This window comes from Branchiostoma floridae, chromosome 18 (assembly GCF_000003815.2).
Source record: "Branchiostoma floridae strain S238N-H82 chromosome 18, Bfl_VNyyK, whole genome shotgun sequence".
Lineage (NCBI taxonomy): Eukaryota > Metazoa > Chordata > Leptocardii > Amphioxiformes > Branchiostomatidae > Branchiostoma > Branchiostoma floridae.
This window is the reverse complement of record NC_049996.1, coordinates 11,171,345-11,186,281: the sequence shown is the minus strand read 5'-3', so window position 1 is coordinate 11,186,281 and position 14,937 is coordinate 11,171,345. Positions and strand designations below refer to the sequence as shown.

General features: G+C 39.0%; 1 protein-coding gene across 3 annotated transcripts in view; it reads left to right on the top strand.

Annotated features, from left to right (window-relative positions):
* Positions 1 to 13,642, top strand: part of LOC118405824 (dipeptidyl peptidase 4-like) — a 23,010-nt gene extending 9,368 nt beyond the window's left edge. For 2 of the 3 annotated variants that reach the window (XM_035805619.1, XM_035805618.1), the window contains exons 5-15: positions 350 to 477; positions 2,018 to 2,087; positions 2,768 to 2,891; positions 3,348 to 3,502; positions 3,888 to 3,982; positions 4,539 to 4,668; positions 5,133 to 5,171; positions 5,495 to 5,614; positions 6,162 to 6,246; positions 6,698 to 6,745; positions 7,153 to 7,266. In XM_035805619.1, coding sequence (XP_035661512.1) covers positions 350 to 477; positions 2,018 to 2,087; positions 2,768 to 2,891; positions 3,348 to 3,502; positions 3,888 to 3,982; positions 4,539 to 4,668; positions 5,133 to 5,171; positions 5,495 to 5,614; positions 6,162 to 6,221 — 921 coding nt within the window. In that variant the 3' untranslated portion in view covers positions 6,222 to 6,246; positions 6,698 to 6,745; positions 7,153 to 7,266. Of the gene's footprint in view, positions 1 to 349; positions 478 to 2,017; positions 2,088 to 2,767; positions 2,892 to 3,347; positions 3,503 to 3,887; positions 3,983 to 4,538; positions 4,669 to 5,132; positions 5,172 to 5,494; positions 5,615 to 6,161; positions 6,247 to 6,697; positions 6,746 to 7,152; positions 7,272 to 7,530; positions 7,579 to 8,116; positions 8,213 to 8,407; positions 8,478 to 8,830; positions 9,026 to 9,541; positions 9,597 to 9,771; positions 9,872 to 10,144; positions 10,204 to 10,462; positions 10,536 to 10,989; positions 11,064 to 11,600 lie in introns of those variants that run through there. The other variant, XM_035805620.1, reaches the window with a different exon arrangement.
* Positions 13,643 to 14,937: the final 1,295 nt, after the last annotated feature.

The window sequence follows — 14,937 nt, the reverse complement described above, 5'->3', positions numbered from 1 at the left end:
TTTACAGTATGTTACATTTACAATATATATCTTAGATATGCCACAAACAAATTTTTAGGTCCTGTGACAATATGGCTAAGACAATAACCATAATTTTGACATAGGCAAGATAGGATAAGACGTATACTCTATTCTGTAAGACTTTGGAGTATGTCATTTTGTCCATGAAAGGATTCTCTAAATCCAAAAGAATAAGGAAAGTATCATGGAAGAGGACTGGTTCTACATTTATGTTCCTCTAGGGAAGAAACGGTATGTTGTGTATCATTGGTACATAGAACCGCTATCATGGCACTTTGTTTCTTGATCCCTTATTTAGAAATAAAAACTATTTCTCTCCTTCCTGCAGACAGAGTACGATGCCTTTGACTACAGAGTGTCACCAGACATGCAGTACGTTCTCCTGTCCTACAACTACAGGAAGGTGTTCCGTCATTCTTTCACTGCCAACTGTCTCATCTATGATGTTCAGGGAAGGTAAGGATAGGTGTTCATAGCAATGGCAACTGTATTTGATATACAGGTTGGGTAACCACCTGGCATAGGCAACCACCTGCAGCAAGCCTGGTATCCAGCCATATTATAGTATATACAAAGAAGACAGAAGAAACTTGGGAGCTATAATATGGCTGGATACCAGGCTACCTGCAGTCACAAGCGACATTGAAGCAGTCACATCCATTTTTACCTAGCATAACTACCTGTCCACAGCAAGCACCTGTCCTCAGAAACCACCTGTACTCAAACTAACTGTCCTCAAAACCACTTGTCCTCAGAAACTACCTGTTCTCAGAAACCACCTGTCTTCAGAAACCACCTGTCCTCAGAAACCATCTGTCCTCAAACCACCTATCCTTAAAACCACCTGTCCTCAAAACCACCTGTCCCCAGCAACCACCTATTCCCAGCAACCACCTATCCTCAGAACCACCTGTCCTCAAAACCACCTGTCCTCAGGAACCACCTGTCCTCAGAAACCACCTGTCCTCAAAAACCACCTGTCCTCAGAAACCACCTGTCCGCAAAAAAACACCTGTCCGCAAAAAACACCTGTCCTCTAAACCACCTGTCCTCAAAACCACCCATCCTCAAAAAACCATCTGTCCCCAGAAACCACCTGTCCCCAGAAACCACCTGTCCTCAAAACCACCTGTCCTCAGCAACCACCTGTTTTTAGAAACCACCTGTCATCAAAACCACCCGTCCACAGAAATCACCTGTCCTCATAAACCACCTGTCCCCAGAAACCACCTGTCCTCAGAAACCACCTGTCCTCAGAACCACCTGTCTTCAGAAACCACCTGTCCTCAAGAAAACATCTGTCCTCAAAAACCACCTGTCCTCTGCAACCACCTGTTCTCAGAAACCACCTGTCCTCATAAACCACCTGTCCTCAGCAACCACCTGCCGTTAGAAACCACCTGTCATCAAAAACCACCTGTCCTCAAACCACCTGTCCTCAGAAATCACCTGTCCTCAAAACTACCTGTCTGAAGAAACCACCTGTCCTCAAACAAACATCTGTCCTCAGATACCACCTGTCCTCAGACCTGTCCTCAGAAACCACCTGTCCTCAGACCTGTCCTCAGAAACCACCTGTCCTCAGACCTGTCCTCAGAAACCACCTGTCCTCAGAAACCACTTGAGTGGTTGCTGAGACCAGGTTTGCCTGTATTTGAGTATTCTCACTGGAAGTAACATAAAGTAGAAAACAAATGAAAAAAAAAATCTGGCAGGTTTTATGTTGTTCATTGTTGTTTTGCCAGTTGTCACACATCTTGAAGAACGACATTGTTATGTGTGTTGCTTTTGTCATAAGTCTTGTAGAGAGTGATAGTCCCAAAACTATAGCACACGATACTATACTTTTGGAGATATGCACGCAACAGTGATATATTTCTTAGTCATATGTTTTGGTGCCACCATGGAAATCATTAAGCTTTTAATTCTGCAAATGAGAAGCCAGGTTATGACCAATATCTGTGAGAATAATGCTGTTTGACTTGTGATTTTCAAGTGTGGTGACCGCGTGGATTCCTTATGATGATGTGCAGTATGCAGCGTGGGCACCAGTAGGTCACAAACTGGTGAGTTTCAAGCCTGTTTTTCTCTTTAGAAAGATATCAGATTTTCTAATGTTCTGGTTAGGGGTGGGTACTGGTACAGAAAATTCAGGTCCAGTTCAGGTCCAGAGGATCAGGACCTGATCCTTATTCAGAATGTGTTAACTTGTGAATGGGTGATACTCAAAACATTGGTCCATTTCGCTACAAACAATTCTGTTTTGTGGAGTATTCGACTCCCACTGGCATTTTAAAATCCTACAAGGCTAATTGCCTCTGTATGATTGACTGTAAAACTTGGTAGAAATGACTTTAGGCTCTACTCTTCTTCGCTCTTGTTATTGTCTTCGACCAGGAAGCCCCAAAACGTGTGAATGCCTGATCATATAATCTGTTCATTTCCCAATAGGTCCAACATCCGGTCCACCAAATTTTTTCATGTCCGTCTTTTCTGGACCGGTCCAATAAGAAAAAAACATTTGGTGTACCTGTACCCATAGTTCTGGTAGCTAAGCAGGTAATGCACTCCTACCATTAACTTAACAAAGTGAAGATGTCAATTGTTAGAATTTTGCACATCACAAACTTGAGTAAAAAAATGAACACGTGGGGTAGTTGAGGTGAAATGGTAAAGTGGCTGTGGCCTTGCAATGCCAATGATGCATGTCTGATGTGTCTTGATTTCTATTTCTTTTTTTAATCAGGTGTTTGTGTACAAAAACAACCTCTACCTTAAGACTGATTTCTCTGGGAACGACTCCCAACCCATCACCACAGACGGAATGGAAGGAGTGATCTTCAATGGCGTACCCGACTGGGTGTACGAAGGTAAGATTTCCCTTCTAACATTGATCAAACTTTTAATAAGATATTTGACTTCCAACTAGGAAATTCAACAAATCTTTATGCTGCCTTTACTGCAGCTTTTCTCTTGTATGAATTCTATTGCTGATGTCATGTGTCAATCAATTAGAGAATACAATTCTATTGTTTATGTCACCCGTCCGTCATTGTCCTTCGTCCATCTTGAAGAGACAATGGGTTTGGGGCATGGTCTTTATTGGCTGAACTTTAAGTCAATTCTAGAGTGACAGTCTCTGCCACATGTGCACAGTTGGAGGTGGTTGTCCATAAAGTCACATTCTTCATCTAAATGATTGGTCAATTAATTGATTGATGTATGGCTATCAAGTTGTCATTTTAAAAAGTTTTAACTTATTTTACTTTAATCTAAGTCAGTAATTGTGGTATTTTACGGATGTATTTTTCCATTTTTCCCCCCAGAGGAGGTGTTCAGCACTGATCACACAATCTGGTGGTCCAGTGATGGTAACCTCCTGGCCTTTGCAAAGTTCAACGACACACAGGTTCCAATCATGAGCTTCTCTCACTATGGTGAAACACAGTATCCCAGGATCATGGACATTCACTATCCAAAGGTATAGTGGATACGCCTTAACGTTATGACTGAATCTTTGTCCATGAACTGACGTTGGCAAAGAAGGGCAAGTCACCCAGTTAGTGTTCACAACACAGTAACTTTTGTAACTTTGTGAGATCATGATAAAAATTTTACATTTTACACAATGTACAGTTCTTACCAGCAATCCTCCGACCCTTCTCAAGTTGGAATGACCCGAAGCCTATGTCACATGACCTGAACAGAGGTGTGATGTCAGCAATGGGTCAAAAGTACACTTGAGTCGGTATCCATGTTCAGTTTGGTTTAGTTCAGTAGAAGTCAGACCAACATCTCAAATGGATACTAAAAAACTGCTGCAGGTATGACCTAATTAATCATCATGTTTTTTTTTTTTACATCAGGCCGGGAGAACCAATCCAACAGTTTCCCTTCACATGGTGGACACGACAAATCCTGCCTTCCCCACACAAGAGGTACCAGCTCCTGCAGGATTCAGGTAGGCATCAGGGGAGGAAATGCAACCATTCCATCATTCCTTGGAATACAATTTCCTGAATACAACTCCCCGATGACTGACTCTGGGAACTCACCTGTTAAAATCCAGTGGCTTTGGAACCGTCTCTAGTATTTTGCAGATTAGAGATTAGAATATGGTTTGTTTTTAATGATTTGTTAGTATTATTCTTGTTATGTTTGGAGTTACCTAGTTGCAGTCTTTAATTGTCTACGGAGGCAGAGAATCATGTTTGAGTTTGGGAAACATGCATGGGCTTGTCTAAGCATGGACTTTGATGTACCATTATTTATTACAATAATATTGCAACATTGGGAACTTTGTTTAGTTTTTCCGTAGTTTTTTCTACAAGTATTTTGTACAGTGAAAGTGATCCAGTTTATTACCTAACTGGTCATGACATAGGAAAAACAGATGATAACTGAATGACGTATTCTTTTACGTTTACTAAATTGGAAGTATGTACTTTTGAAGTTTTGAATTGCCAACACACTATCTGCTCCTGAGCTTGGTCACAGCAGTTGTGTTTATTTTCCAGTGAAATCTACCTGTACATTGTGTCATGGGCCAGTAACAGTCAGCTGTACACAAACTGGATACCACGCCCACAGAACACGTCTATAGTAAACATCTGTGATGTCACACAGACACCCATCTCATGTACAATGGTAAGGCCAAGGAAGCACTCTATAGATGTGTCATATCATAAACATAGCTATGTTTGAGTTAACAAACTCTCAAGTTTCATTTGTGTAATGGGAAATTACGGAGTCTTAACCAGAAACAGTGTTCATCTGACCAAATATATTGATTGTGAGTATACTACATTTTGTATATCAATAAATAAATTGCCCTACAACAATACATTATAATTATGGGCAAAGTATGCATGTATATGTAGTTTTGTCTCCTTGTGTCAGAAAGAGATAAGAAATTATTTAGCTATACAGATTGACAATGTCATCTATTGTTTTATTACACTGTGAGTTGCATGTAGTATTCTAGTGTTCCGGGTTTTACTGTTTTACATCAGTTAGACCATGGCCTGAACATTTAATCCTGTAGGCACATGATGTGATAAAAGTTTTCTTATTGCCGATGTAGCTAATTTTTGCATTTTTTTGCCTTATAGATTGATTACCAGGAAAGCACAACCGGATGGATTGGTGTGGTAAGTTTTGTCTCTGACATTTTGTTGGTTTCAATGTGCTGCTTCTAATCATTCTGCCTCGTCACTCTCATATCAAGTATCTTAATAGATGCACCAAATGGATAATAGTTACTCTGGTTGCTTGACTAGCTATTATTTGGCATATCTCATTACCTGGATGTCTATCCTTCATTGACCTACAGGTGAATAGTTTCTTCAGCTAGGTAAATCAATTAGGACTACCTAAATGTTGGTATGTGGTTTTGTGCAAAGAACTTTCTTTACCATTTGTGCATGACTAGTATGCTGACTAACACAGTAACTGTACATTTGTTTCCCTTTAGTTTGGTCCATCTTTTCCGATGTTCATTGAAGGCGGCTCCAAGTACCTTATCATCCAGCCACACGAGGAGGGGAGCGGGGCAGGGAAGTTCAGACATCTCTGTCTCAGAACTATAACTCAGGTCAGAAAAATTATTTGTATGTACGTAGGAAATTGATTTAACAATTGATTTATTGCAATGTTGTTTTAATTGGATGAGAATGTGAGCATCATTTGAGACCTACCTTACATGTATCATTGATCTCCTTTGATGTGTTTTGCTAGCCCAGTATCCAACCTACATTTATCATATCTGTCAGGTCTCTTTCATCCTCTATGCAAATAGAGTCGCAGGACATAAGTCAATCAGCAGCCATAGGTTTGGATTCGAGGCTATAAAAGTATTATTCTATTACAGAAGTGCTTAGAAGAACATTCTGAACAAAAGGGATGTCTCCTCTTTGGGATGTCTCCTATCCCTTTCCCATCCTCTTTGAATTTCACTCTTTCCATTTTTTGTCCACTTTCCTCACAACTTTTTTCTCTCTCTCTTTCTTTCTCTGTTAAACTTTGTACAAATGAAAAAGAAAGAAACTCAGTGTGTTTTTGTTGTTGCTTAATTGCTATATCTAGACATTGTACTTCTGTACAGAATGATGGATTTTTTTACTGATGGTTAATGACTGTAGGGTGCTGAAGCAACACGAGAATGGTTGACAACAGGACAGTTGAAGTCACCAGTATCCTGAGCTACGATGAAGCTAACGGTATTGTGTAAGTGCTATTTCTCATGTCGCTGCCTTGGATTAATGTAAATGTGCAATATCAGCTAATGTGCCAATACTGTTTTTATTAATTCCCTTGTTGTCTTCTGGTTTTAACAGATGTAATGCGGTAGTGCAATTCAGGGTCTTATGTACCCTGCCATATGTACCCCGTGTTGTGCGACAAGAGGAAATAAACCATTGAATATAACTTCTCACAGGACTTGGTTGTTTAGCTTTATTACTATACTCATTCTGGACATACACATACAGAATTTAGTCTGTTGTCAGCTTTTAATTTTTTAGGAACTAAATATTATGTTCTTGTCGTTGCATTGCATGCAAGCAGATGTTGATTTTCAACAATATCATCACTCCACAATATGTCCACAATAATTGTATATCTGTGCATTTTTTTCTTTACAATAATTGATTTCAGTCCGTATCCTTTCTTTTTGTAGATATTTTATCAGCAATGAGGAAATTCCAAGACAGAGACACCTGTACAGGTAATGAAGATGTTTGACTTTTTTTGTTAAGATTTTACAGATGTTTTTGAGTAGACAGACATTAAATCAAAAAGACATTTAGTGTTCATTGATGTTATTTTATCTAACATGTTGCAACTTATTACTATAAAATAGAATAAAATAAAATGCATTTAATTTTGCGGGGATTTACTTTTGCAGTAGCAGGAAAATGGATTGTTCGCGGTGGTTTTAAGTTCGGATTAGTGCCATAGACTGTATAGTCACATACTATAATGGAAAAATGTTCGAGGTGGTTTTAAGTTTGCGGTGAAGTGGCCGCTGTGAAAACCACAAACATTAAACTACCACAAACATTTCTGCATTTACAGTAATACATGAAGAAAATAATGTTATATCACAAATACATGTAACTATGTGTTCCACAGTCTGACTGTCAGTAACCCTGAAGACAAGAAGTGCCTTACCTGTAACCTGTGGGACGACTGTGGCTACTACAGCGCCTACTTCAGCAAAAATGCCTCCTGGTACATACTCAACTGTCGGGGTACGCACACGTGTGACAATTCTTCTCCAACTCATACAGAACTTTAACTGTAGGTTCCTTGATACCAGGAAAATGTAGCATAAACTTATTCAAAGATATCCAATACTTTATCCAATAACTCACTCTTGAAAACAGACATCACATTTACATCAGTATGATCTTATGTTTTCTTTGGTAGCTAAGCCTGGCTGTCCCCATGATGTGCACAGGTGTTGAATGCTATTTACCAAATTTTTTGTTGCATCCTCCTCACTTATAGGTCCAGGTGCCCCAATATATTCCCTAAACGAGGCACAAACTGACAACTGTGAGTATTGCTGTATTTTTACTATAATGTATGCAAATTATAATGGGTTTTCTAGCTTTTTTTCCTCCTTTGTACTATCACCAAGACTGGAATCAAATACTGGATACTACTACTATTACTATACCTAGAGTTGGCAACTTTTGGTCTCTAGGAGACAATGTATCTGTACACCAAAAATCAGTTACTGAAGTAACTTGATATGATTTTGGAAATGGTCAGACATTGACAGCATCCACTGTCTTTTGTTAGTGTCAGTGACACTGAAGTGATCTGGGAGAAACTGGTCTTTTATCCCCTAACTATGAATGCAGAAGAACTGAAAACAATTTTGGATGTCCAATAGGAAACAAGGTAAGACAGAGTCAAGCAATACATATGTACACCGCTAGGTAGCGCTGCAGTACTGCAGGGTAGGTCAGGGCAGAGGTGCAAGGAGAACGTTAACAGGTTGTTGCCCATGAAACAAGTTCCCATAACCACCCCACTGATGTGGTCTATCAGTACATATGTATCAGTAATAGCTTCCTTTTTTTTTCAGACGTTCTTCTTCAAGACAACGAGGAACTTCGAACCCTCATGGACAACACACAATTACCAGTAAAAAGATACCAAAAGTTCACAGTTTCAGGCTATGGTACGTCACCAATCTTACCTTTAGTCTAAATACAATCAACTTTCCATCAGTTCAGTCTATTATGTTTATTCCTGGCCTTCAGTAAGAAAATAGAGAAATATGTGGATGAAAGTTGTGTTTTCATTGCTTTGCCTCACTTTTATCACAACTACATTTAAGATCATTTTATCATGATGATATTTTTCCCATGCCTAGACCTTTGGGCAGAAATGTTTCTACCGCCAAACTTTGATGAGAGGAAGGAGTACCCTGTGCTTTTTGATGTGTAAGTGTCAGATCATATTTTATTCAATTTTGTGTGTTAAAATAAATTCAGAAACTTTTCAGAGTAACACAGTCTACATTACATTAGATTCAACCAAATACTACTGGCAAATTATGAAAAAGGGAAACTGGTCTTCATTTGCACAATACCTAGGAGTTATAGGTGTCATGCATGACATCCAAATGCTCTTCACTCACTCACACACTCAATCTCACTCTCCTAGATATTAGAATCTACCATAACTTAGTAATGTAAAATTTCACAAAGAAACAATCGTCCATCTCTCAAAAGCTACATGACGCAACTTTATTTGATTTTATATGAGATTGTTAATCACTCTTGTGTCTGAATAGGTATGCTGGTCCATACAGTCAAAAGGTTAATGAACAGTTCCGTCTGTACTGGACGGCGTATCTGACCAGTAGTCTGGATATCATCGTGGCCAGTTTCGATGGCAGAGGGTCTGGATATCAGGGGGAGAAAATACTTCACGAGATCTACAGAAAATTGGGAACGGTAGAAGTGGAGGATCAAATTGAAGCTGGAAGGTAAGTTTTGTCTTTGTAATGTTACAATGAAATATACATAATATATGAGAAAACAACACTGAGTGCACCTGTACGTCAGGACACTAGACTAGAGGTACCGGTCCGAGTGCGGATAGGATCACCCAAAGGCCAAAGGGCAATCCGACCCATGGGACGGCTGGGACCGAGGGTGATTTGGAATACATCACATTGTATTTTATTTATGTCTTAACCTGGTGAGCCAAGAAAACACAGTGTCATGTTTCAATGAATATATTGAGAAAATTCAAAGTCCTTGAACGAAAATTTGTAACAACAGCAGTTCCAATGTCCGGATCCAGTATTTGATTTTTTGACCGTGCCGCACTTGGCAAAAAGTTTCAGTGAAGTCCACGATTGATGTGTAAATGATTTGTAAGATACAACATTTATATGTCAGTGGTATTGCTTTTTTTCAGTCATTTTTTTCTAACATAGCTAAAGGCAATATTGATGTAATAAATAGATGAGGTATATTCTGTCAATATTTTCTCACAGGCAGTTTCAAAACCTTCAATATGTGGACAAAAACAAGATGGCGATATGGGGCTGGGTAAGTGTGAAAGGCAATGTTTCAATGTTTTATCTGCAAACTGTCCGGACATTAGCAACATCAATTTAACTAAATATGCTTGTGAAGTAATCAATTTTGGACATGTGACCTTTCTTGTTGTAGTCATGCTCTACATAACTGTTTTCATTCTGTTGCATTCTTGGGTTGCCTACAGTCCTACGGTGGTTTTGTAACATCTCATGTGATTGGCCGTGGATCAGATGTGTTCAAGTGTGGCATCGCGGTCGCTCCTGTAACAGACTATCTATATTACGGTGAGTCATCATTATCTTGTAGGTAACTTCTGTGAAGGTGGAGAAAAAATCTATTTCAAATGAGTGTTTTAGTAGGTATTAAACGTTACATGGTTGCACTGTAATTTAGTATAATATTATGCTACTGATAACATAAATTAACGTTAGATAAGCAAGAATGATGACTTAAAATGAGAATGTACTTTGTGCTGTTGAACTTAGTAGGGTGAGCCAGCTGAAATTTATTGAATATTCAATTTGATTTATCTTATTTGAATTGTCTTTATTCCACAGATTCTGTGTACACAGAGAGATACATGCAGCACCCACAAGATAATGAAAAAGGCTACAACGTAAGTGTGACTTCTGATGATTGCTGTACATAGTGTGCTGCTACTGATGATTGTACTCAATCTTATAGATACATTGTTTATCAAATATATATTTGGTATTTGAACAAGTCAAACTCTACCAGGCCTCAAATAGGCATTATATAATACTTATTCCAAGATTAGTGAAAAAGTACTGCATTTTGACATTTGATTTGCATATTTGAACATCTAGTTGGTGGTCCTTTCTTCTGGACTTACTTTATTCATTGTATCATTGCAGGACACGATTGTAATGCATCATGCGGAAAACTTCAAAAAGGCAAAATATCTACTGGTTCATGGGACAGGCGACGGTAAGTCAAGAGTTAAAGATAATGACTGCACATGCTACTTTCCTCAGGGGAAATGGATGGTGCTGACCACCATACACTTAAAGTTGTTGCTGTGGCAAGACATTTGTCCGGTGACTTTAGTGTACAAAGTAGCCAATATTTGTGTGAAAAATCTATGACAGTAATCAACTTTGTAAGAAATTTACATGCTATATCTATACAAAAAGTAAAGCCCATCTCAACAAGCTCCTCTGGTTCTTCATAAGTTGATTTGACACAAAGTTTACTTCACTTTACTTGGGCAACAGTGTGACTCCTGGGCACCTCTGACCCATTGCCGTGAAACACTTTCACTCAGATCAGTTGACCGTAGGCATCGGGTCGACTCAACTTCAGAAGGTCAAAAATTTGTGCTTTACTTTGTTACAAACTATCTTACCAAGTGGTCAAATGTCTCTTTTTTTTTACCCTACAGATAATGTACATTTCCAGCACACAGCAGACTTGGTTGATGCTTTAACCAAAGCAGAAGTAGAGTTTGACTTACAGGTAATGTGCAATCTTAGACTAGTGCAAAGTAATAATTCTGTAAACCATACAAGAGACTTATGACTAATAATTTCAAATGCAGACTCTAGACTTTTGACAAGATACATTGCATGCATCTTTCTGTACTACACTGTATTAGGAATTGAAAGTTTGCTGTCTTGTTCCACAGTTATGGTTGCAATGTTTCACAAAGAAGTCAGATGCTTGGCTGACAAAGAAATATTCCTATATGGGCACAAGCAGCTTTTCATCAATAAATTATATGTACTGCAGTACATGGTTGTCTTTTGCAATTTATAAACTCCATGAAAAATTGAAGTATTGTTTTGGGTATGTCTGTTTGTATCTGTCCGGCGTGTGCCTGTGTTCCCAATATCTATCAGCATTACTTGAGAACCTCTGGATTTATTGTAATGATATTTGACTTGGGAAGACAGCAATGGTCTCAAGGTCAATTTTGAGCCCCCTGGCAGCTGCCCTGGCACTGCAGCCAATGTCTTGATTTCATTTATTTACTTCATGTGTTTCTGTTATCAGTTTTACACAGACCAGGACCATGCTATACGAAGCACGAGGAAACATCTATACAACAAGATGACCAACTTCCTTAAGGAATGTTTTGACATGTAGAGCTGCTCCCCAACATCACAGGACCAGTACCTCGCAGTAGCGTAAAATGTCTGTGTACAACATTGTTGGAGAGGTTCATCAGTCACGTATGAGTACGTTGATAGAATAATTCTCCAATCAGTGACTCTTGAAAACTGGTAAAACACGTACCTCAAATTTTCGGTGTCTGCACAGTAGTGTCACCTTGATCACGGAATGGCCTAGTCTCATGAGATCCTACCACTGCGTATTCCCCAAGGAGGCAGAGGAGGAGGGAGATCCACACAAGTCTCGGACCTAGGCTTGTGATCACGCACCGAGACACAGAAAATTTGATGGTACATGTTTTAAGTCACTGATTGAAGACATATTCAATCAACTTAGTCTGTGTACAAAGAAAGGCAGTGTAGCCTTTCTGAGTTATAGGGTGTTTTCACATCATCAGTACAACTTTTATCTGCCACATTGGTTTGAAGTTTTTGTAAACAGTCATGTCATTAAGTGCACATTTGTAGCTCTGACTCAACTAACTAAGCATCATATTCCAATATTCTTTGCTTGAACTCCATGGAATATGTTAGGATTTCTTTAGTCTCAAACAATGCTAAACCCTGTACATCTGCCCAGTTGTCAGTTTTCAATCACTAAGTGAGCTGTTCATTCTACAATTGTATTTGAACATAAAGACTGTTGTGAAAGGTTTAATGAACAATGTTGAATAATCAAAATAATGAATAATGATTTGAGGATAATCCAAACTGTCTCGGGGTAAATTAGACAGCGTTCTAGCTAGCACCGGGTCCTTCTGTCCTTTGACAGAATTTTGCTGCTGGGGACAGACAAAAATTTTGCCCATTCCGTCCTCTGTGACGGAAAAAAATCTGCATATAAAGATATTAATTGAACCAGGCTGGGTCTATGAACATAATTTGCCCCACAAAATAAAGGAAATAGCATTTCAGAGGGTCTAAGATTTCAAAATTTGAGCATACCCCAGACCCCCCTAGGATTGCCATACCTTCAACAGGATTTCCATTCAGAATCCAGGGGACAAAAAAATTAGGCTGGCTAGAGCAGTGAAGCTTTATGTAGGCAGACATGCTGTTGGTTAATCTTTTGATATATGAACAGTGTGGATGCATGTGTATGGTGTGTTGGCCACATTTGAATCATCGATAATTGAATGATAACACTGTAACAATCCCCCGAACAATGATGTGTATAACACATTGATTTGTGGTTAGCAGAATCAAGCTTAGCCTAACATTTTTTAGGGTAGAATGGTTATTGTGACTTACATGAACATGTAATTAGTATGATGTTACATTTTATAGTTCATTTATTTCATTAATGTTACTGAGATTGTCTTGTCTCATGTGGTGTCATCATAAAAGAAGATTCATAAAATATAATTGGTGACTACATTTTCTATTGTAATGTTTCCTTAATACATGTACATATCAATTTGACTGTGGAAAAATCATCCTTAGATATTTGAGATGGTAAAATATAATGTTGAAGTGACCAAAAATCTACCAAAGTATGTGAAGAAATAAGGAGTATTGTGGGAACCTTTTGCTGTTGATAGCATTCATAAAGTTGTATGTAGTTTGATTAGCATATAGCACTGTAGCAGTATACCATTGTAAAACACCATTTATTTGTGTGCATAGATTGATTTATGTGTACATCAAGGTAATCTGGCTACGTAGTTCTGAAGTCCTTAGAATATGTACATGCTGTTTTGAACATACCAAATGATAAGTTTGTTCAGCAGAGAGTGTAAAGTGTCCATAGATAAAGATACTTGAACTTCTCTATGACATTGTATATATCACACGTAGCACCCATTAGCCACAATTCCTTTACTGTGAGATACAGTAAAAATGCATCAAAAGTACTGTGAGAAAAATGTTTGAAATGAACTTGTGAAAATAAATGATATGTGGTGATATTCCAGAAAAAGTAAAGCTGATGCTATATTGTCTGACTATGCCCTATGTATACATGTAACAGTTATGTAGCATAATGATAAACAATTCAAATGTGATAGCAAAAATCTTTTTGGAAGCTGTTTTGAATAGAAACAAGAAATATTTGGCCTGGAGAATATTTTTATAATTCCTATGACTACCATATAATTTTATGACCAGGCTTTGCACTGCTATACTGCTATACATACCCATTTCACACTGCTATACATGCAATTGCAAAATAAAATAAAATAAAATCCAAGCCATGAAAGAATGCAAAGTAACTTTTGGACTGGAAGAAGACATCATTAGAAGTGGAGGGAAATAGGAGTCTCAACCCACTCACAGGTAAGAAGACCTGTCCTTGGTGCTGATCCACATTCACATACACATGGAACAGACCTGTCCTTGGTGCTGATCCACATTCACACACTGGAAACAGGCCTGTCCTTGGTGCTGATCCATATTCACACACACAGGGAACAGGCCTGTCCTTGGTGCTGATCCACATTCACACACAGGGAACAGGTCTGTCCTTGGTGCTGATCCACATTCACATACACATGGAACAGACCTGTCCTTGGTGCTGATCCACATTCACATACAGGGAACAGGCCTGTCCTTGGTGCTGATCCACATTCACATACAGGGAACAGACCTGTCCTTGGTGCTGATCCACATTCACACACTGGAAACAGGCCTGTCCTTGGTGCTGATCCATATTCACACACACAGGGAACAGGCCTGTCCTTGGTGCTGATCCACATTCACATACAGGGAACAGGCCTGTCCTTGGTGCTGATCCACATTCACATACACATGGAACAGACCTGTCCTTGGTGCTGATCCACATTCACACACTGCAAACAGGCCTGTCCTTGGTGCTGATCTGTCTTTAGTGTCATTGGTGCTGATCTCCAACACCCACCGCCGAACTCCCACACGTGTGCCAGAGGACGAGGAGACTCGACATCTATGGTAACGGTAGGTTTGAATACCAGGCTACACACACGTATCGTTTCCCGAAAAACCCCGGCAGTCGTCGTGTTCCTGTAACGTTAACGTTAAGCCCCAAGCTTGTTTTGGTGAACTTTTGCAATCTTCTTTGTGTTTTCGCAAGGCCTGGTAGCCCCAGGGTAGTGCATCATACTAGAAACATTAGATGATACAACACAGGAAAGGTAAAAGAATCCCAACCTATCATTTTTTTATCACTCAACCGATAAATCTGTAGAGAAGAGTCTGATTGGTCCTCGCATATAAACTAATTAATTAGCAACAGGTGGCACGTG